Genomic DNA, 22610 nt, shown 5'->3' on the forward strand with positions numbered 1-22610 from the left:
ACAGTCTTGCAAGCTGGATTAACAGTAGACGTTGTTGTCAGGGTTAGTTGTGGAAGGGGCGAAGCTTGACGCAACGTAGAGTTGGCATTCTTAACCGGCTAAGCCCAATACGGTAATATTGGATTACGGCAGACCACGCAGCCAAATTAACCAGCCAGCAACTCTGATCCAACTTCTGACGTCTACAACATCCAAATTTTCAACTATCATTACCCGCAATACTTATTCTTAGTGATGGCATGAAGCTAATGCATACGGCAGGTCACGATGTATGTGTGAATCGCAAGTTTGATCTATAAATTTCGTACTTGATCCACCGCCCGAGGAGACCTGAAACAACCTTCAAAACAAGCTTCATCATACCGCCGGGCGACTTGCTCTTCGCTTCATCAGCCCTATCTTAAGCAAGCAAGCTTACAGTATGGATGAAGAGCCATCCGAGAAACTTTCACACAGCAAGGTCCTAGACCAGTCTCTATATGTCGATTCCAAGGAGACCACTGAAGAGTTTGACAACAAACGAAAGGCTATCGAGAATGCATGTCAGAGTCGGGATGTCGAAGCTCTAGTCGTACATGCTACCTCCCCAGGTGGGCTTTTGACGGACAAGCTTCGTCAAGCTGTATGTATGTATAATCCCCTTTCTGTAGCCATGACAACTGCTTATCACCACGGAATGCAGGGCCTATATTGCTCGGTTATGACACTGAGAAAGAAGAGTTGAGAGAATACAAGCCGGACTGGAAAATGCTACCGCGACATGGCGATGAGGACCAGGTCGGGCTTGATGTCAACCGATCATTTGTCTATTATCCGCAATGTTAGTATTTTTTTTCCCGGCCATATCGCGGCATAAATATCCCGAGCTAACGTTTCATAGGCGAAGAAGGAGAGTTGGACGAGAGAAAAAAGCAATTATCGGATCTAATTACCGAGACTCTACGACGCTATCCAATGCTCTGCTATTTTCAGGGCTATCATGATATTGCACAGGTCCTGCTCCTGGTTCTGGGGGCTCAGCTCGCTCGGCCTGCCTTTTCAAGAGTATCTTTGCTGCGCATACGAGACTACATGCTTCCGTCATTGTCCCCAGCCTTGAAACACCTTCATCTTATCCCAGCCATACTTGAAGTCACAGATACAAGGGTTCGAAGGCATTTAGCGGGAACTCAGCCGTACTTTGCTTTAGCAGCTGCTTTAACACTTTATGCTCATGATATCGAAGATTATCAAGATATCGTCCGACTCTACGACTTTTTACTCGCTCACGAGCCGGTTGTTGCGATATATCTATTTGCAGCCATCATCCTCAGTCGAAAAGATGAACTTTTAAATATACCGATTGAAGAGCCAGAAATGCTGCACTTTACGTTGTCAAAGATGCCGCAACCGCTGGACCTAGAAGGCTTGATATCTGATACATTAAACCTCTATCAAAAAAACCCACCTGAATCCCTTCCCTTCCGAGTTTGGAGGCAGCTTCCGCGAAGCAGCGTACTCAAAACATCTCGCACGGTTGGAGAACACGCCGATCTCAACGAAGCCGAGAACCATTTTTTCCAGCAAACAAAAGAGCTGCGAAGAGAGGAATTCCGAAAACAAACATATGCACTCCTGTGGCGATATCGAAGACCAATGGGTGGTATTGGTGTTGCGATTCTGATCGGTCTGGCATCGATATATCTTCGCAAAACAGGGCTTGAAGGGCCAATATGGTCGTATATTGGCAGAATCAGGGCTTACTTCACTCATTGACTTTTATAGTGGACTTGCAAGATTTAGTATCCGCGCTGACCACACTCTACTGTGACCATCAGTGATAGAATTGTACTTATATAGACTTAAAAGACTGGAATTTAATTACGGTTACGCATCATGACATTGGACTAAAAGAGTAGCCTTTGAGGTTGGAATAAATATTGCCAATCATATAAGAACCCTAACCCTAGATGATGTACGCGGCCCGGCGGAGAAACCAAGTGTCACTTTGGCCGACCACTCAGAAGCTCCGCTCCCGTGCTTCGATTACCTCGACATCATCAAACATTGCTGCCTCAGGTCGTGAATTGTCGCTCGCTTTCATAACAACTGAACTTGAATCTCCTGATAGAACGAACAGGATTCCGGTTTATTTCTGAGATGGCCAACCAAGGCTACGACGTCGTCGTGGACGTTGATGCGGAGGTAAGCATCACAATCTCTCGAGAAGCAATGCAGCGTCATGAACTATGAGCTGGAAAAAAAGTCATTAACATTCTCAATAGGGCGACCTCGGTCACACTGATCTCCAAGAGGATCTTGAATTCCATCCATCAAGTACGTGACAAGACAACTTCCTGGCGTTGTTGACTTATATTTACAAGACAAAACCTCTAACCACAAAGAACAAATAGACTTCGAAAGCGACCCCCGCAGTGCGAAAATCCAAGCCGACTCACAACCCTTCCTAGGCAACGATGGCGGCCCATCACGCAGCGGCGGCGGTGGAGGACTCTCATCTGGCAGCAACGTCGGCGGAAAGCGTCATCTCTGGACAATCCAATACTACAGCCAATTCTTCGACGTGGACACCAACGAAGTCGTCCGCCGCTGCGTCGCTGCTGTATACCCACGCTCCAACTTCCTAGACGTTCTTGACGGAAATCCGGATTTGTACGGACCATTCTGGATCGCGACTACGGTTGTGATTATTCTGTTTTTGACGGGGACGATATCTCAGTATTTGGCGCATGAGCATGATGAGCATTTTGAGTATGATTTTCGACTGCTTTCTGGTGCCGCGGGCCTGATATATGGGTATACGGGCGTGATCCCCATCGCGCTTTGGGGAGCGTTACGCTGGTTCGGCAGTTCGAGCGCTGATCTGATCGAGTGCTGGGCTCTGTATGGGTATGCGAATCTGCTCTGGATTGCGGTTGCGTTGGCAAGCTGGAGTCCCCTAACGGCATTGAATTGGGCTCTGGTTGGTGTCGGATTTGCGTGGACGGTGTTTTTCCTCCTGCGCAATTTGTATCCCGTGCTTAGTGCGACGGATGCGAAGACGAGCAAGATTTTGCTTATATTGGTGGTTGTATTGCATGTGGGTTTGGCTATTGCCATCAAGGTCTTGTTCTTTGCGTAAGTCACCAGTCTCCTCCTATATTACTAGCTTGCTAACAGATGCTTGTGCAGTCATGGCAGCCCTGTCTCGAAGAAGAACAAGCACGATGACGACGACAAGGACGAGAACCATGATGACAGGCGTATGTTTTTCTAGGCCGACAAAGAGTTGTCATTGTAAAAAGCAATGAACAGTGGGATGTACTACGCCGACGGATCTATATGTTTTTTATATTCTTAGCTAGGTTTGTTCAGGCGTATCGATTGGTTTATTGTGTACAATATACTTTGTCAATATTGTTATTTCTTATGAGCCAATGGCATTTTCGAATCTATGCAATTTCACAATCATCTCTTCACATCTGTAATACGGCGGAATAATAACAACCATAAGTGACATGAACTTCATTCATTTGATACTACTATCATGATCCACGCCATCCTTCCTTCTCACGCTACTTTAATTATTTGAGAAGCTGAGACACCCATTCCCAACGACCAACTCATACTCAATGACCGCGTCTAGGAAAAATAAAAGGGATCGTTCCTGCAAATTTCTTCTCATTTCACTTTAAATTTTTTGCTTGCATAATTTGTTACTTGTAGAATATTCGTAAAAATCCCACATTTAGACCCCCCGGTGAATTTATGAAAAGACGCCAGCAAGAACGACGCAGAAAATACAAGCGTTTGATTGTTGGAGGATGCGAGAGGAATGGGGAGAAAGTAGAAGAAGAGGGGCGAGTCGTTTATTTGAGCTTCTTCTTGGGGCGGAGCTGGTTGGTGTGTCCGCACTTGCGCTTGCGGCAGTTGGTGGCACGGGGGGGTAGGCGGGCCTGTAAAGATTAATGTATGAGTATATTGCGTGTTGTGTGGTAGATTGGGGAGATGGACGTACGTAGCACTTGCGGCAGATGGACTTCTCGCAGTTGTACTTGGAGGCAAGGGCCTTCAAGGAAGGCTCAATGATACCACCACGGAGACGGAGGACAAGGTGAAGAGTGGACTCCTATTTAAAATTCATCCGTCAACATGCATTCATGTTTCCTAACAGGACCCCAGATCACATAGATCGTATATCGGCTCCTTCACACGAATCAAAGTCGTACCTTCTGGATGTTGTAGTCGGAGAGAGTGCGGCCATCTTCAAGCTGCTTTCCGGCAAAGATCAGACGCTGCTGGTCGGGGGGGATACCCTCCTTGTCCTGGATCTTCGACTTGACATTGTCGATGGTGTCGGAGGACTCGACCTCGAGGGTGATGGTCTTGCCCGTGAGGGTCTTGACGAAACTATATAACGACCGTTAGTCCACCGTGCTCTGCGTTTCGTTGTTTCTGCTTCTTCTTCTTCTTCTGGCGTGTATTTGTGGTGTTTATCGTGGAAAGGACAGTCGTCGAGTGGCGATGGCTTCAACGTTGGAGGATGGATAGAACCTACATCTGCACTATAATCGCGAAAAGGAAAACGTTAGCAAGTAAAATCAAATCAATCTTGTTATCCAGCTGGAAAAAGATACATACTGGTTGCGATATTCGTCGATGTCGTTGCGTTCCTTGTCGTCGATCGAGGAGACAGCCGTCAAAGCAAGAGTCGCTCAGTTGAAGACGTTCAAACCTTCCCGGCCTAAGCGAGGTGTGGACCGATGACGAATTAGGACATAGGGTTCGATTGCCCTAATCTAAATTCTGTTTCGGGATTAGCTCAACTGCTAGCGCTGCGGCCTAAGGCTTGCATCAGTCCGGGCAAGCCAAGGTCGGCTATGATTGGTCCAGATCTAGAGATGTATGCATTACTTAGTACTTCATCTTTGAACTTTTTTTTATTGCTAATAATCTAGTTCATCCCAAAGGTTTTCATCATGTTCTTCCGCTCGTCTCAAGTCATACTGGAAGTTCTCCAGTTTGGACTCTATGCGGTTCACTGTAGCGACAAGCGTCTTCAGTGACAACCCTGCCAGATCTGCTGCTGTTTCATAGAACTTGCGAGCTGTTTTTGGCAAGTCCAATTCGGTTTTGTAAATTCGATAAGAATAACCAGGACGAGGGATTTTATCCTTATCCTCATCCGAGTTTCCTTCACCGTCAGTTTTCTTTTCTCGTTCGGCCTGATCGTGAGGAATGATTTTAGCTAGGCTGATGCTGGCAGTCATCTCACGGACTTTCTTGTCAATCGCTTCTTGAATCTCAACACCGGTCTTGAGCTCCGGACGACTATCTGATTTTGTAGGCGGTAGCGGAAACATGTCCGCAAGTGGATGACATGCTAAGATGATGTTATAATTTGAACTTGAAGCCGCGGCTGTATCCTAACTCACCTTTCTTCTGATCAAGCCACATATCTTGATACCAGTCCAAATAATCATCCAATTGACCTTCCGTCATATGGAACACATTTCCTTCATTGACCTTGATTTCTTGTCCCTTCGATAGCCGCCCTGGTAGGTTATCCAAGCTTTCAAATTGCTTCTGCGCTGCTCTCCACAAGTTCCAGTCAATGAGCTGTGCAGCTGGTTCTGTAGGTACAGATGGGAAGCCTTTCGCGATGCTGAATGGGAATATTAATTTCGTAGCAACGACTATGAGACCTACTAGCTGGGCCTCGGGGTAATTCTCTGCTTTGAGTGTCCACTTTTTCTTCGATGAAAACCTGAGGCGGAATTTGATAATTTGTTGTAGTCTTCTGACAATACGGTAGATTTCCACTATATCTCATTAGCAGAAGTTGGTCCTAAGCATATAGGGACGAAAATCTCACAAGGCAAAGCTAACTGGCGAATGAATTGAAATAGCATGAGTGGCATGTTGATCGGCGGAAAGGCGACGTTGTATTCACGCGAATACATAGTGACTAATTGATTCACGGTTTCATGAATATCTTGACTCTCTGGCAAGACCTACTTTTCATTAGCTGAGAAATCCACATGGAGCCAAAGCGAGAACTTGCCTGTATGCTTAGATCCCTTGTATGTTGCGGCGACATTCGATCTCTCATCTCCTGCGGAATAGACTTCAGAGCTTTAACGAACGGTATTTCATTTCTAATAGCATATCTGGTCATGATCAATATAGTGTTCAGGGCTAATCAGGCAATGGGTCATACTTGTAGATGTCACCAATGCTCACTGGTAGACGTAGTAGTAAACAAGCCAAATAGCATAGTCCCAGCGTTTCTTTCAAAAGAGGACTATCGGTCGACTTTCGAGCACTGATATGAGTTGAGTCTTTTTTTTCTACGCTTGCAGCCGGGGTTTGTGAACTGAAAACTCCGCTTTCCGAGCCATCATCTTCACGGGCATCGTCGAGTGTGATGTCAAATCTGTCTGTCAGATTCTGCAATCTCAGGGCCCAGAGATCTTTTACCAGTCTCTAATAATAGTATATCAGTATGTGGGGTAGTTTCAAGTTTAAAAGTACTAGAAGATACCTCTATATCAGCAGGAAATCCTTTTTCAGTTATCAGGGCCCGACATTGCTTCCACAGTATGAGCTGATATGCTTGGATAAAAAGCCGATACCCTTGTCTCCCAGTGTATGCTGTTTTTCTGTCAGTAAATGCGCATCAAGAATTTATAAGCAGAGAGGGAAAAATCACTTCTCTGTATTTTCTCTACGGCCGCCTTTTTTAAGCGGTGAACAGTTCCTCGTTTGTTATAGTCATCAGGGTCTTCTTCGATTTGGCGGCCCTGTTGACAAGAATTAGCGGCGATTTTCCAAAACAGTCATATTAATTCTTGAAGCACGAAATGAAATACCTCTTGCTGATGGCCACGCCTGCAAAACCAAATACCGTTATCCAGATAGTAACGAGTTTCTCGGCATCCTTCCTGACCGCACGGCCCACGCTTGACATATTCCATACTGACGGAGCCGTGTCATGTCGAATACTAGGTTAATGAGCAAGGATGAGTCTTTCTAGAAAATATCCTGCGTCATTCGAAATCCGATACTTGTAATGAGGTTGTTCAGCGCATGGTCAAAGTCGATTGTAGATGGCAAGAACTGATCACGGGTATCCACCTTGAAATGGCAAGACCGGCAAGCGAATCATAACGCCACAATTATAAGGCACCCTTCATCCTGGAACTACATTCTACTACATTGGAAGTACGATACGGCAATAAAACATCATGGTATATCATCTGACTTTTCTTATTTCTTGTTCGTAATCTCACATCGAGAGCTATGAGAAAACAATCAACAGTTATCCTGCTGACAAGCACATCCGTTCATGGTCGTCGTAAGAGCGAATCGATTGCAAGCTCAGTCCAATCCACTAAGAAGACGTCTTGCTCGACTTATAAAAGGCGAAAGAACGAACAAGCCGGAAAAAGCAATTTATAAATATAACACTTTTCCGGCGTCAGTGGCGAAAGATGAAATTGCCAAAGAACATCGTGAAGGCATGAGATTTTAGACATGAAAAAAGGACGCAAGCTAAAGGAAAGAAGAATCAAGAGACATTTTAACCGCTCTTAGGACCCTCCTTGGCTTCAACGGCAACCTCCTCACCCATAGCAGACATGACGGTAACGTTGACATCCTTGCCCTCTTCGGTGAAGAGCTTGTCAATTCTGTCACCAATTTCACCATCGGGCTTCTTGACATCGTCCTTGGTGTTGCCAGCCTCGTCCATCAAGGAAAGGAAACCGTCATCGGTAACGTCGAGCTGTTTGCAAGCAACGCGGTTAGCGCTGTTGTCAATCTTGTCGCTGTGGGTGGTCATCACTTACGAGCTGGAATTCCTTGCGGGAGACGTTGGGGACGTCCATGTTGTGGGTGGAGGGAGACAAATCTTCGAGCTTCTTGCCAGTGAAGATGTCGATGGCGACCAAGTGGACCTTGGCGTGACCGTGCTTTCCAGTCTTGGAGGTAGACATGTCGACGATCTTGCAGGGACGACCCTTGATCACAACGTAACCGTTCTTACGCAGAGCAGAGCACTGCATAGGGAAGGTAGCGGAGGCACCAGCATCGGCGCTGTCGAAGGTGTGCTCATGCTGTCGAGTAGATTGCCATGTTAGCATACATCCATAGTGAGCTGTGGTGCAAGAATTGTGCATCCCAGGCAGAAGAGGGGGAAAGCAGATCGAGGCGGGGCTCTCAGATAGCAAAGGCGGCGCGGGGCAAGCATGAACATACCTGGGCGTCGTTGTCGGCCATGGTGAATGATGGGTATGAAGATTTTCGGTTGATGAAAGTATAGAAAGTGAGTGATGGGAGGGAGGATGGCCGGGACAAAGAGCGCGTTCAGGGAGTGGAAGGGAGGAGGAAGGGAAAAAAAAGAAACAGACGAGCGATGGGGGTGGGACGGGAAGCAAATTTGGGCAACCGAGAGCAAAAACTGTTTTCTTCGGTTTTTCTGCCGCTAGGCCCCTTCGGGCATGAACCCCAGTGCTGTGGCGGAGAGACTCTGGACCTTTTGTTAGTACGTAGTATGTTTACACTCAGACTTCAGTACTGTACATAGTATAGTACTACATTCACCAATCCCCTTGGTTGTATTTGAGTACCACCCGTCGGCCATTTCTCCAGTATCGAGCTCCTGATATTTTCACACAGTCGGCCCGCTATTCGTTGTTACCAACGTGGATATCAGCTGTGGCGAGGTTCAAACAAGACAAATTGCATGTCCAATTAGAACCACATTAAGCTTGTTTCTCAATGCTACTCCTTTAGACAAGTAGCAACACCAGTCAATTCTTGTTTGTCATTGACAGCTCAATGAATACTATTTCAGTGTCCATGGCTCGTTACATTGCAGGTACCATCAACCTGTTCGTCTTTATTGTTATGAACTTTTGTATGAAAAGTATACCATACTGAGTTCATTCCTTAATAGCTCTTTCAAATCGAAGAATTGTAATCTAGCTTTCGTAAGGTACGCTTTCGATCTCTAAAATCTGTAAATCAAAGTAATTTAATGCCAACATTGTAGACATCCAGGCAACAAGGCAACAAACAACCCCCAAAAGGAATAGCGGCTAGTTGCCGTCGGCGTCAAGCTTGGCCATCTGAGACAGCTAAGCTATCAACAAAGCTCGCAACTCATAGATTTTACGTCTTGAGATCGATTTCTTTGTGAATACTTCCCAGGAATATCAGACCGTCGATGAATTCCTAATATCGACGACCCACTACTCGCGCATCGCGTGGCCTTCGAGGATGTGGCTTGATCGCCTCTCCGGCCATTCTACGCCGTCAGGGACACCTCCGCCGTTCCCCAACCGACACCCTTCACCAGGTCACAGACCATCACGGACTTCATCTCAGAGCTATCGACCGAGTCTACACCCGCGCTCTTCGTCGACATCCTTACTACTAACGCCTAATGACTCTACCGTCTCGTTACCAACCACTACTCGACATGTCTCGAATGGAGCGCCACAAAGATCGGTGTTCGTGCGCACACCCTCGGGCGAGGTTACAAATCCATTGGAAGTCCTCAACAGTATACTTGGAAAGAAGACGACAGACAAGCTAACTGAAGCTGTTGCTGAAAAGCCAGCTGAGTTGGTCGAAACTATCGACTTTGGAGATTTAAGTCTAGAGGAGTTCGTGACTCGCGGACAGGAATCCGGTAGTCTTTTGAGCAGCGAGGCCGGGGTTGGGACAATTGAACAATGTGGGTATCATTTGGAATATTTGGCAGGCGCTAGCTGACTAGGTGATAGTCGCAGGAGATCGAGACAAGTTTCAGGAGCTTCACAACGCTATTGCGGTGAGTAACTGTCGCTTAATCTGCCGGTGGGCTGTACTGACGTATTCAGGACTGCGATGATGTACTCAAATCGGTGGAATCCTATCTCTCCGACTTTCAGTCCGAGCTCGGTATCGTTTCTGCCGAAATCGAAACCCTTCAAACCAGATCTGTCCAACTAAACGCCAAACTCGAAAACCGAAGAAACGTCGAACGCTTGCTTGGCCCAGCAGTCGAGGATATCAGCATCTCTCCAAACGCGATCCGCACGATCACCGATGGTCTAATTGATGAAAAGTGGGTCAAAGCCATTAATGAGATTGAGACTCGCAGTATAAGCATTGAGAAATCAACTGGATCGCCACTGAAAGCCGTGGATGATGTCAAGCCACTTTTGATTGACTTGAAGAACAAGGTAGGCTTGGCTCTATGAGCTTCTGCATTATGTATTGACGGGGTTATAGGCTACAGTTCGTATTCGTGATTATTTAGTCTCTCAGATCAAGGCTATGCGTTCGCCAAATATGAACGCTCAGTACATACAGCAACATCACTTGGTGAAATATAAAGATCTGTACTCTTTTCTGACCAGGGCGCACCCGACTCTGTCGGAAGAAATCACTCAAGCATATGTCAATACAATGAGATGGTACTATCTATCTAACTTCACACGATATAGTCAGGCTTTGGAGAAGCTGAAGCTCCATGCATACGATACAAATAATGTCCTAGGTGGAGACCCATCGACGCAACGAGGAGGGACGGGTCCGGGCGGTAGAGGCTTTTCGCATGATCCTTTCACTATTGGCAGACGTATTGATGTCTTGAAAACCGGCAATCCTATAGCTATCAGCTCATATATTGCCGAAGAGGATAAATCAGTGCATGGATTTGAGGTCCCATTCCGACATTTCAATCTTGCTCTAGTTGACAATGTATCAGCTGAATACTCATTCTTGACGGAGATGTTTTCAGTCAGATCATATCAACAAATATCACGAAAAGCATTCGAAATCTTTGAGCCTGTCTTCGCACTCGGACAGACAGTGACCAAACAGCTCATTGAGAATAGTACGGATTGTCTAGGCGTACTTCTCTGCGTCCGACTCAATCAGCGCGCGGCATTTGAGCTTCAACGACGAAAAGTGCCAGTTGCAGAGTCTTATATCAATGGAATCAATATGCAACTTTGGCCAAGGTTCCAAAAAATCATGGACTTACACTGCGAATCTTTGAAACGACTTGCCTCAGGCGCCGCCCGAAGCTCCGTGTCAGCACTATCCTTAACAGACGATTCGAAGCAATCGTCTGCTCCGCATTTCCTTACTCAACGCTTTGGTCAACTTTTACATGGCATCTTGTCCCTGAGCAGTGAGGGAGGTGACGATGAGCCGGTCTCGATCAGTCTCGGCCGGTTACGAGGAGAATTCGACGCGTTGTTGACCAAGCTCAGTCGCGGATCCGGTGATCCAAAGCGGCGAGAACGGTTCTTGTATAATAATTACTCTTTAATATTGACTATAATAAGTGTAGGTTGTGTACCTCATTTTGACAGACATTTGCTGACCACCCTTGACCTGCAGGATACGGATGGCAAGCTAGCGGTAGAGCAGAAAGAGGTAAGTCGGATACTATCAGCAAAATCGATTTACGAAGCATGGGCTGACTTTGAAATCAGCACTTTACGAAACAACTCAAGAATGCGTCGAAACGTTGAGCACACCCCTAATTTTCCACTTGGGGACGTATCTATACATCGACTACCATTGAATATACCAATATTATATATAGCATGAGATACCATTTACTACAATCAAGCGCGCTTTAAATTTTTTATCGCTCTACTAATTCCGATGTTCCTGATTAACTTAGGGCAAGATCTACGCACTTACGTAACTTTTCGAGAGAGTTCTAAGATGAAAGTAAATGCGTCCAGGAGGTTTAGCTCTTGAGAGATGGCTTATCCATTGTTCCAACTTTAATATGAAGTCATCATCCAATGATGAGATCATGATAAATAATGTCCACACCTAATTGTTAAAAGCATCAAAAAGCATCGGATCCCAAGACGAGTTCTGAAACAAATCTGTCATATTAAGATCAAAATTCGCTGTGAGGAAAGATGATTCGTCAGGCCATTGTAGTTGTTCATCGATTTCATTGTTGGTATTGTTGGGCATTGCAAGTATAGAGACTTCGGAGGGACTGATGGTGGAATCGTCTGCGGCCGTTCCCTCATATATTTGTGTAGTAGTAGATTCGGAAAAGAATTCATTAGGTTGTGAACTTTCCGTTTGCTGTGTGATTTTGGAATCATAAGAGTCTTGGGCGTGGTAATCTCTATTTTCCAAAGAATTGTACGCCGTATGATCTTCTCTAAATCTAGCCGGTGTAGTCTTCCGTTTCTTGCTCCTTCCAGATGGTGTAAAAGGTTGATTATATGGTTGGTGAACACCTTTCGAGCCGGGAAATTCTTGCCGCTCTATATTCAAGAGCAATATTGATAGCGCTGTGTGACAGTGTCTTGCAATTTCCCATTGCCCGCACATGGCCTGTAGAATATCAAGGCAATCATGGATTTCCCTGATACGCTGTTAGGAACAGACTGCACAATAGAAGTTATATGTGACTTACTGGCACCCCTTGGAGATAGAATACTGCCCTAGTTGACATGCAAATGCAATCACTAACCCCGCCATGTATGCCGCAGACAACAAACCAGGCCAAAAGAAAGCTTGACCTCTTGTAAGCTGTGTCTTTAGTAGCGACAGGATACTTCTAGCAGCATCAATGCATATCTGAAGCCCAGAACAGAAATCAGGTGATGACGAGTCGAGAGATAGACACGGACGATTTATACAAAGAATGAGGTGTTTATAGAGAATGGAGAATAAGGGACTCATTTCAGGAGAAGCATCTTCAGAAGACTTTGTAGGGTTCATCAACACATTTTGCAGAGTGCTCGGAAGATTGTTCCACCATTTATGAACATCAGACACAAGGTACAAGACAGCACTTCGGCGAATCTCCCGACTGTGCGTGGACTTGTGAAACAATTCCAGGGCTCTACCAGTGAGTTCTCCATATGCGACAAAGCCTGCCAACGTAGCTTCTCGGTTGGGTGATGCCTCTCCAGAGGAATGCCGGGATACCCGACTCGGATTTTTTAAAGTGCTGTGTTGGAAGTTGTTGTTGGGTTCTTTACCTGAAGCTGCCAGAAGCGGCGACGCTAAGGGGACAGAGCGAGGGTTCCTTGGTGTATGAATTTCGGGAGTACTAGGGCGACATACGTCGATGTCTGAGTCCTGTATACCAAGAGGCAGGCCTAATGCCTGGCTTAAATACCTGTCAATAGCATAAAAACACCAAAATATCCGCTTACGTAATTGACAGTCGTGAGTGCTGAGCTGTTGATATCGAAAGGGGCAGCGATGAAATCCTGCGTGAAACACGGCTCGTAAGATAGTCCCGCCGAGCAGGGACGCATTGCGAAGAGACATGCTAGCCACAAGATATAGTTGTATAGCTAGAATGGCTTGCAAGGACAGTATGTCGTGTCGACTAAGAAGCACATTGGCTAATTTGAGTGTATGAGCGGCAGACGTGATTTTTGCTTTTTGAGCAACTTGCAAATCTGGTTGGAGGATACTCGATATATTGAAAACACATTGGAAGATTGCGGTCCAACAGGCTCTATGGTGTTCTGATGCTGCATTTGAAAGCTCATCGCCAGCGTTACCCTCCGAATAAAATGATTCCATTGCCTGTAAGAATGACGGCCCGTGGAGAAATGGGAAAAGAGGATGCCATATCTTGAAGTAGGTCATCATTAGCTGTCGTGCATGCTCCAGCCCTGGCGCTTTTCCGAGATACTGCGCGATTTCAGCATCATACGTCCATTTCGTCCGAGGTACTTGTCTCCTGCTTGCCGTGGAACCGGGGATAGATATCGGCGAACCAACCAAAGTATCCTCTGGAGCTGGAAATTCTGGAGTTGGAGCTGTTTCCTTGGGATCCAGGATTTTGGCAAATGCCTGGCGCACAGTATTGACGAAAAAGACGCCGCTTGAACTTCCCACGAACTGGATTTCATCATTGGAACTGGCTGTCAGGGAGCCAATCTCCGATGTGTTGGGGAGCAGATCCGGTGATTGCATCATGAAAACATACGGTGATCGAAATTAAGGGGTTATTATGTTGGATACCAGGTGTCGGATCATTAAGCCAGGTTAAATATCAGTCATTCAGTGCGCAACCTGTACGAGGTGTGTCGGCTCTGCCGTATGATTTCTAGGGGCGTCAGACACTGCATTATTTCTTGAGTGCTGCTTCAACCGTACACTGACATGGATTGAACCGACCATGCCATGGCAAATGACTTCCTGAAGTAAAAATGAGTCGAGACGTTATAGGTGAAGTCAAAGTGGAGATCGGGTAGGCTTGAATCAATGGCTGCCTGAGGCCACAACATCCAACTTCAATTCGGAATCTCCACCTTCCCGTCTTGCCTTCCTAACATCATTCTCACATCGATATAGTATCTCCTTCAGAAACATAGAGGTATAAATTGATGGTTGCGGCAGCCATGGTGAAACCATCAAAGGTCAAGGCGTCCCGGATTACGACCGCTTGCAACCCATGTCGCTCTCGAAAGCAGAAGGTATGCATCAATATGTCGACGCCGCATGGTTCACATGACTAACACTGGTTGTACACTTAGTGCAGTGGAAGAAGGTTTGTAAATTGTATTGAAAGGATGAAAATTTGGACTAAAAGCATTCAGACCAAACTGCGAACAGTGCACCGAATATAATCGGACTTGCGAATGGCCGGAGCAACTCAAACGGTACATGAGGTTACGCTACTGATCTCCCAAGAGCAAACGCTGACAAGCAATAGTGGACCAGCCAAAGGCTATGTCGAAGCCCTAGAACAGCGTCTCCACGAGACGGAGGATGTATTACTCAAAGTTGTCTCTCAGCTGAATCAAGCACAGCTTGCATCTATGCTGTCATCCCAAACCCCATTTCCGACGGACGATGACTCCCAAGACAAGAATAAAAGTAGTCGCATAACCCTGCTACCTTCGCGAAAACTAGGGGTAGAGTATTGGAAGTCATTTCCATTGCGTGATGCTGAGAGCATACAGAGATGGCAGCAGGACTGTTATCTTAACAGATCAAATGTCAGTCCTAACCGGCATATCGAAGATGACAATATCCTCTCACAACCCGTCAGGGCTGAGCAAACGAGAGGCAATATCAATGTTGACTGTCCGAGTGCCGACAATCGCCAAAGCTATCAGTCATTAAGGGATGATCTTTTTTCTATGAAAGTCGGAAGAGACCAGGACCCCGCTCCTCTCGATGGTAACGACCTCGGATATAGGCCGCTGAGACTCAGAAAAAACCATGTTCAGTCTTCTAGAAAGCAAGACGAAAGCAACATATCACAACTGAGCACATGGAAAGCAGCACCATCCAAGGAATTTCAACAACAGTTTCTTTGGTAATAAGACATAAATTCTATCAACTATCTATATACAGAAGCTTGTACAGTTGTTAGTCGATCACGAGTGGTCTTGTCCATTCAAGTTGAGGTGGTTTACACAACATTATCCATGTCGACTTGTTTAAGCGACGACCCCTTTTGATTTAAGACTCTGAATCTTCTCTCGACTTAAACCGACCACACTCTCCAAGACCTCATCTGTGTGCTCACCTAGCAGAGGTGGCGGAGAACGAATGCTTGGGTCGGCATTAGAGTATTTGACAGGAGGGCTGAGTACTTTGATGGGACCGCATGATGGGTGGTCGATCTCTTGCACCATGCCCCGAGCTTTGGCTGTTCAGATGATTTAATGTGAGCTCAAATCGGACTGGGTCATACACGGTAGCGCGCAATGAAAGACTTACTGTGCTCATGGTCTAGAGTACCTAAGACATCATTCACAGCTGCATATGGAAGGCCAGAGCCTTCAAGGATTTTCAACCATTCTTGCGTTGTGCGTTTAGCTGTTTCGGACTCAATGAGATCTTCAAGCTCTTTACGATTGCGTACACGCTCGTTGTTGGTGACATATTTTGGGTCTTTACTCCATTCGGACTTGCCGAGCTTTTCGCATAGAATGCCGAACAGTCGATCATTAGCTCCTCCTAGGAAGATATCTCCATCTGCGGTTTTAAAGCCTTGGTACGGGACAACAGACGCTGGAAAAACCTCGATTAGTAAGGTCCCCAGTCAAGCACAGGCGACAGAACCATGAAACCTACGGTGGGCAGTCCCCCATCGACCGCTATCCCGCTTCCCACTGATCAGTACAGACTCTGCCATGTTGGCCAGAGTTGCTGTCTGAACATCGCTCAAGCACACATCAAGATGTTGTCCCTCGCCTGTATTTGCACGGGCTAGCAATGCTGCCATGATAGAGTTGCATGCATACAACCCCGTTGTGAGATCGGTCACTGCTACGCCAACCTTGACTGGAGGCCCATCGCGTGAACCGGTCAAATGCATCAATCCGAACTCGGCTTCGACCATGACATCAAATCCAGGACGGTTGCTGTATGGGCCTGTCTGGCCATAGCCCGTGATGCTGGCGTATATCAAGCGGGGGTTTAGTTTTCGTATGGATTCATAGTCCATGTTGTATTTCTTGAGGGAGCCGGGCAAATAATTTTCAACGAGCACATCGCAGTTTTTGGCGAGCTCGTGTAGGATCTCTACACCTTCCGGATGGGCAAATGATAAACCCAGTGACTTTTTGTTTCGGTTCACCTAGATGCCGAATGAGTTTCATCCGAGCCCTATAATTTGGAAGTGCAGCTATCTTACGGAAAGATAATAAGCGCTCTCTCCCGGTCCTTTTCTCCTATCTTTGTACTCCGCAAAGGGCGGTCCCCATGCTCGAGTGTCATCGCCTCGTTCCGGATGCTCGACTTTAATGATATCCGCCCTTTCGAAGATATACGATCAGCTTCGCCTATATGGTTGATAGTGGAGGTCAATTGGTACCCTAAATCACCGAGAATTTGCGTACAATATGGCTGTATCGAGAAAACAAACAACCCGTGTGAATAAATGAATATGAGCAAATTTCCCGTGTTGAAGACTTACACCAGCTAGTACCCTACTCATGTCCAGCACCCGAACCCCGGCCAGCGGGAGCTTGCTTTTTCCAGTCGAAGGTGCATTATTCCCAGCTGATGACGATATAGTTCTGAATGATGGTGTATTATATCGGGTCAGTAAGGTAGGTGCATGAAATCTCAGAACTGGAGAGAGCGGCCGTGTTTGCCTCGGTAGTTGTATGTTCAGCAACTGCCGGCGCAGTGCTGGGTTCATGCCGGACATGTCTTTATCATGAGATCAGTACAATTTCATAGCAATAGCTAAATGAATGAAATATTGGAAATTATCAATTGATTCAAAATAATAAACATTCTTTGTACTGTTTGTTCATCATGGGAAATGTGCCTGAAGATTGGATCATGGGGCCCCACAAGTTGGAACTTTGAAGACCCCACATGCTCTCATTGTGTTGACGTCTCCAGCTTCAACTTTACATCTTACTGTCTCTGCTGAGCTCTCCACATCAATCGAAGTGAAGATTGCTACAATCTAGTCACCGCATCACGAGCGACACCATCTCCTTCACTGCGGTCACTCAATCCCGACATCTCCCACCCACGGCCCCGATACCGAGCAGGCCACACTCCAGACTTTCCAGGCGCCAAAATCCCATTCGGGTCCAGGGTATCCTTGATTCGCTCATTGAACTTCATCAACGCATGGTCATTGAAATCATAGGTCTTTGCAATCTGATCCATCAACACCAAATGCGTTCTGTACTCTCCATACCCCTTGGAAGCCGCCTCATCAATCATAGCCCGCATACAGGCGAGAGCCTTCTTTCGCGAATCCGGGTCATCGCGATTAAAGACACATTCCACAATCAGATGCATTTCTCGTAGCCCAACACAGAAAGCAGGAAATATGTCATGTCCGAATTCGGCTGCTCGGCTGCGCGCAATCCTCCAGAGCTCCGTAGCGTCGGGGCCACGGACAGGTGAAACAGGGCTGAAGGCGATGTGGCCACCGTTCGGGTACCAATTTACCCATCGTAGTTCCTCGAGGTCGGGGATACCAGCTGCAATACGATCGCGAGACCAGAAATAGTCTGTCTTGGGTAGAGTAGCGGGATCGATGCGTCGCGCTCCAGGGATCTTCGAGAATTCCTTGTGGATGATGTCCAGCTTATATTGGCGGATCTCCTTCGGGCCGTATGACATGCCGTAGTAAAGCCAGGTGAAGTCGCCGTAGTTGAGTTCCTTGCGCGCGATTTCGCGGGCCAGTTCGTCGGTCATTTGGCCTTCCCCTTGGAAGTAGCTGCTTCGTGGCTTGCCACTGTATGCGATGGCTTGGACAACGTGTCTGAGTTGGGCAACATTTTCGAGGATATTGCCGATTCGGAGAGGGCGGATGATGTCGACCTAAATCGTCAGTCTAATCTTACTACAATGGAGGAAGCGAGCTTACGAGAGGCGCAAGATCTGACTCATTAGGAAAGGTATATAACTATACCATCTTGATTAGTCAATGCCAGAAGGTAGAATGGAGTTATCACTTACATAACTCTCATAGCCACCAGGGTTAGGCATCAAGGTCATTCCGAGCTTGGTGACGATACCGTAGTTGGACTGAGAGAAGAGACCACTAAACCCCATATTAGCAGTCATCTAGACATCAACCTGAAGCATACATACTCAGCCATTGGACCATATCCATAAGGAAAAATCTGCCAGCTAGAGCTGTTCGCCATAGCACCCATGCCAGTTCGAATAAGTTCACCCGTTGGAAGGACGACTTCGAGACCAGAATGACATGCCCAATCTATACCAACCTGTCAGTCACAAGCCTTCATAGTAAGGCTTTCGAGTACGCACGATCTCCATATACAGTATATCCAATACCACGATCCAAGGTATTTCCAAGCACAGAACCACCACCTAAATCCGGACAATCGATCCAGAGATGCTTGTAACCCCGTTTTTGGATCTCTTCGTAGAGAGCATAAAAGGTTACACCGGGTTCCACGAGACAGGTATGATCGACGGGGTTGATGTCGAGGATTTTGTTCATGCGACGACCGAGATCAATGACTACCGATCCTCGAACGCGAGGCGCGGCACCGCCGTATCCAACTGATACAAAATAAGCTCTGGGTATGATGACAAGTCTGGAGATTCTAGGAGACTTACGGTTTCTGCCAATTGATATGGGAAAGATTGGGATCTTGTAATTGTTGGCCCACAGTACAATCTTCTGTACTTCTTCGGTGCTGCCCGGATAGACAACAGCGGACGCGATAAATTCCTCCTCATCCAAGACGTGCATGGCATCGTGGGTGTTGGGGTCTGTCATCATTAGACAATGTTCAGGCCAAAGTCATCCCGGCAGGTACTCACGCTCCATATACCACCCATCCTTCAACGGCTGGTCATTCAATTCCACATTCTCCTTGCCCAATTGCTCAGACAGTTCGTCAATGGCTTTCATGTATGTATTTTTCTCAACACCAGCCGGTATGGCAACTCCTCTCTTTCTATCATTTTGCTCTTTCGTCGCAATGTCTAGAATCAAGGATTTCGCATATTGGGCCTTTTCGTAGAGTCGGGAGGGGATACCGGAATGCTTTTCTGAGAGAGTTGGGGTGGGAGGGACCTGGTTGGAGGACATGTTGAAGAACGGTAAAGGAGATATTATATCAAGCTCTCAAATGTACATTAGTTGACAAGCGGATGTTTCCGTGCAGAACTGATTTGACAAGAAAAAAAAGTCAATTATTATGCCGGACCAATTCAGCCTTTTATTAGAACAGCTCATGACTATGAGGTGGTGTTCGACAACGTACTACATTGTAATTTTACACACAAAGCACTATTTCATTGTAGAGGAGGATCGAATCGAGGGCAATTACTACCAATAACAGCGCATTAGTGCAGCCAGCAGTAGTATTTCTCCGTAAAGACAATACGCGGGGTTACCCCATACTCCGCCAGTCGCTATCTTATCGGTAATTTTTCAGTATTCCCGTACATAGTGAGTCTCCGCGAAGAAATGGAATGGCCGAGGGGAAATATATGATCTTGTAGATCATTAGATTTACTTTTCCCTGCGTTATCTGGTATTCTAGGCTCTAGCAGCTCAAACCGGGCTAGAAGGTAGAAAAGTCACTCCACGTCGGCTTGATCTCCGAAGAAATAGCTCAAAAGTGGGGTTCAGAACTTTACTTCTTGTGATGTCAAAATCATCATAATATATGGGGACAGTTGATCAAGTTGTTAAAAATAGTTTAAACACCTCAATGATCGCAAGGACAATTCTGCTAACAGATCGCTCCAGACAAGTCCGGAAAGGTAAGATTGTGGGAGATGGTGCATAGTGGCAGCAGGCTAAGAATGTGGAGATGATTGCTATTTGATGCCACATGGGACCCGATCCAAATGTGAACGCGAGTGCTACAAACTCTTGTGATTACGGTAATATTATTATATTATATTCTATCTCATCGTATTTTCTTGTTGTCTCATTCTAGACCTCAAGAGGCAAATGAGTAGGCTTGAACCGTAGAAGCAGCAGCTGCGGCAATACACAAACCCGACGCAAGCAGCCGAAACGATCGGAACCCGCMCCAGCCGGTGTGTACCTTACCCGAAGCCATAAATTCAACTGATCCCCATCTTCTCCCCAACTTCTTTCCGTTCTTCTTTCTTTTCTCTCTGTATATATTTTGCATATCTTAAATTTCATAATGAAGGCCAGAATTGCAGGTCCTTCAGTTCTCCGTCCGCGATGGCGGCGAGAATTCTCATCCTCGACCTCCCGTCGAGCGATCAATAAAATTGTCCCCAGCGCTCAGGAAGCGATCAAGGACTTGAAAGGCTCGTCTATGATTTTGGTCGGTGGTTTTGGATTTTCTGGTGTTCCCAGCAGCTTGATCAATGCTGTGCGCGATCGTCCGGAACTCAAAGACTTTACTGTCGTCTCCAACAATGCTGGCATGCCTGGTGTCGGCTTAGGTGAGGCTAATGTCCGCTCAATTCTGATGCAGTAGCTCATATTTATTATTACAGGTCAACTTCTCGAAACCCGTCAGATTAGCAAAATGATTGCATCTTTTATCGGCGAAAACAAGGTCTTTGAGAAAATGTACTTGGAAGGCGATTTAGCCCTCGAGCTTACTCCTCAGGGCACAATTGCCGAAAAATGCGCTGCAGGTGCCGCTGGTGTCCCTGCTTTCTACACTCCTGCTGCTTATGGTACTATCAGTATGTAGTCACTTTTACTCCGACTCAAGACCTTTAATTGACCAGTTCAGTTCAATCCGGTGAATTACCTGTTCGTTACAACAAGGACGGCTCCGTCGCCGAAAAGTCGAAACCCAAGGAATCCCGCGAATTCAATGGAAAACAATACATTTTGGAAGAATCTTACTTTGCTGACTACGCTTTCGTCCGCGTAGCTAAGGCAGACAAGCTCGGTAACTGTCAATTCCGCAAGGCTCAGAACAACTTCAACGAGGCCATGGCAAAGAACGCCAAGGTCACTATCGTTGAGGCCGATGAGGTTGTTGAGGTTGGACAACTTGCACCTGAAGAAATTCATTTGCAGGGTATCTACGTCAGCAAGGTTATCAAGAGCACTGAAGAGAAGAAGATTGAGAAACTCACTTTCGCCAAAGACCCCAATGACCTCCTCCAAGCTGGTATGTCAAGATACCATTAATTCCAAATGATATTGCATTTAGGGCTAATGAAACTAGGTAACGGCGATGCCACTGCCAGGCGTGAACGTATTGTCAAGCGTGCCGCCAAGGAGTTCGAGGATGGCATGTACGTCAATTTGGGTATCGGTATGCCTCTTGTCGCTCCCGCCTTCTTGCCCGAGGGCATTGAGGTTGTTCTCCAGTCTGAAAATGGTATCTTGGGTCTCGGTGGTTATCCTCGCCCTGGTGAGGAGGACCCTGATTTGATCAACCCTGGCAAGGAAACTGTCACTCTTGCTTCCGGTGCTTCCGTCTTTGGTTCCCACGAAAGTTTCGGTATGATCCGATCTGGCCGTATTGATCTTACAATGCTTGGAGCTTTGCAAGTCAGCCAGTATGGTGGTATGTATCTATTGTATTCTCAGGAGTTGAGTGTTTGCTAATATATGCTAGATCTTGCCAACTTCATGCTTCCCGGCAAGGTCAAGGGCGTCGGCGGTGCCATGGATCTCGTCGCAAACCCTAGCCAAACCCGCGTCGTCGTTACCATGGAGCACGTTGACAGGAAAGGAAACCCTAAGATTCTTGAAGACTGCTCATTCCCTCTTACCGGACCTCGATGCGTTTGGAAGATTATCACTGATCTCGCCGTCTTCAACGTCCACCCTACCGAGGGTCTTACCTTGGTAGAAGTTGCTGAGGGTTCTACTGTTGAGGAGATCAAGAGCAAGACCGCTGCTCCTTTCAAGGTTGCTGAGAACCTCGGAACCTTTTAAAATATATACCTTTTGGTTTTGCAAGTTTATATGTACATATTAAAGAATGAGATGGCTCAATAAGAAATATATAAGTCAATACAAAACGTACAGAATACGTACGATCAAGGTAATGACCCCACAAATTGAGCAGGACAGTACAGCACCCCACATAAGGTAGACTCATATCAACTGCTGATTGGTCACTATGTAGTTATTGTATACAATACCAGGACAATACATCATACCGACATATATTACCATAATGATAAAGTGCTGTTCTCCATCTTCT

General features: G+C 46.4%; 7 protein-coding genes across 7 annotated transcripts; 3 read left to right on the top strand and 4 right to left on the bottom strand.

Moving 5' to 3' along the window:
* Nucleotides 1-421: 421 nt before the first annotated feature.
* Nucleotides 422-3256, top strand: BHQ10_010064 (uncharacterized protein; the record flags this gene model as incomplete). Its single annotated transcript, XM_040872653.1, has 7 exons — nt 422-626; nt 683-820; nt 881-1642; nt 2111-2184; nt 2265-2316; nt 2394-3117; nt 3172-3256. 7 exons carry the CDS (start codon nt 422-424, stop codon nt 3254-3256), a joined length of 2040 nt encoding a protein of 679 aa, XP_040738566.1.
* A 592-nt stretch (nt 3257-3848) lies between these two features.
* BHQ10_010065 (uncharacterized protein) lies at nt 3849-5942 on the bottom strand (the record flags this gene model as incomplete). The annotated part of the gene is made up of 6 exons (XM_040872654.1): nt 3849-3935; nt 3998-4108; nt 4209-4389; nt 4987-5362; nt 5415-5801; nt 5855-5942. 6 exons carry the CDS (start codon nt 5940-5942, stop codon nt 3849-3851), a joined length of 1230 nt encoding a protein of 409 aa, XP_040738567.1.
* A 1619-nt stretch (nt 5943-7561) lies between these two features.
* On the bottom strand, nt 7562-8259 carry BHQ10_010066 (uncharacterized protein; the record flags this gene model as incomplete). The annotated part of the gene is made up of 3 exons (XM_040872655.1): nt 7562-7765; nt 7830-8096; nt 8239-8259. 3 exons carry the CDS (start codon nt 8257-8259, stop codon nt 7562-7564), a joined length of 492 nt encoding a protein of 163 aa, XP_040738568.1.
* Nucleotides 8260-9261: 1002 nt separating this feature from the next.
* On the top strand, nt 9262-11513 carry BHQ10_010067 (uncharacterized protein; the record flags this gene model as incomplete). Its single annotated transcript, XM_040872656.1, has 6 exons — nt 9262-9721; nt 9771-9817; nt 9867-10211; nt 10261-11260; nt 11330-11415; nt 11475-11513. The coding sequence occupies 6 exons, from the start codon at nt 9262-9264 to the stop codon at nt 11511-11513; spliced, it is 1977 nt and encodes a 658-aa protein (XP_040738569.1).
* A 3915-nt stretch (nt 11514-15428) lies between these two features.
* BHQ10_010068 (uncharacterized protein) lies at nt 15429-16441 on the bottom strand (the record flags this gene model as incomplete). Its single annotated transcript, XM_040872657.1, has 3 exons — nt 15429-15640; nt 15712-16005; nt 16069-16441. 3 exons carry the CDS (start codon nt 16439-16441, stop codon nt 15429-15431), a joined length of 879 nt encoding a protein of 292 aa, XP_040738570.1.
* A 968-nt stretch (nt 16442-17409) lies between these two features.
* BHQ10_010069 (uncharacterized protein) lies at nt 17410-19534 on the bottom strand (the record flags this gene model as incomplete). Its single annotated transcript, XM_040872658.1, has 7 exons — nt 17410-18288; nt 18335-18373; nt 18427-18511; nt 18562-18688; nt 18742-18999; nt 19057-19212; nt 19264-19534. 7 exons carry the CDS (start codon nt 19532-19534, stop codon nt 17410-17412), a joined length of 1815 nt encoding a protein of 604 aa, XP_040738571.1.
* A 1075-nt stretch (nt 19535-20609) lies between these two features.
* On the top strand, nt 20610-22339 carry BHQ10_010070 (uncharacterized protein; the record flags this gene model as incomplete). The annotated part of the gene is made up of 5 exons (XM_040872660.1): nt 20610-20877; nt 20932-21126; nt 21177-21563; nt 21621-21965; nt 22017-22339. The coding sequence occupies 5 exons, from the start codon at nt 20610-20612 to the stop codon at nt 22337-22339; spliced, it is 1518 nt and encodes a 505-aa protein (XP_040738572.1).
* Between the last annotated feature and the right edge of the window lie 271 nt (nt 22340-22610).

Source organism: Talaromyces amestolkiae (assembly GCF_001896365.1).
Source record: "Talaromyces amestolkiae strain CIB chromosome Unknown scaffold29.1, whole genome shotgun sequence".
In the NCBI taxonomy this organism is placed as follows: domain Eukaryota; kingdom Fungi; phylum Ascomycota; class Eurotiomycetes; order Eurotiales; family Trichocomaceae; genus Talaromyces; species Talaromyces amestolkiae.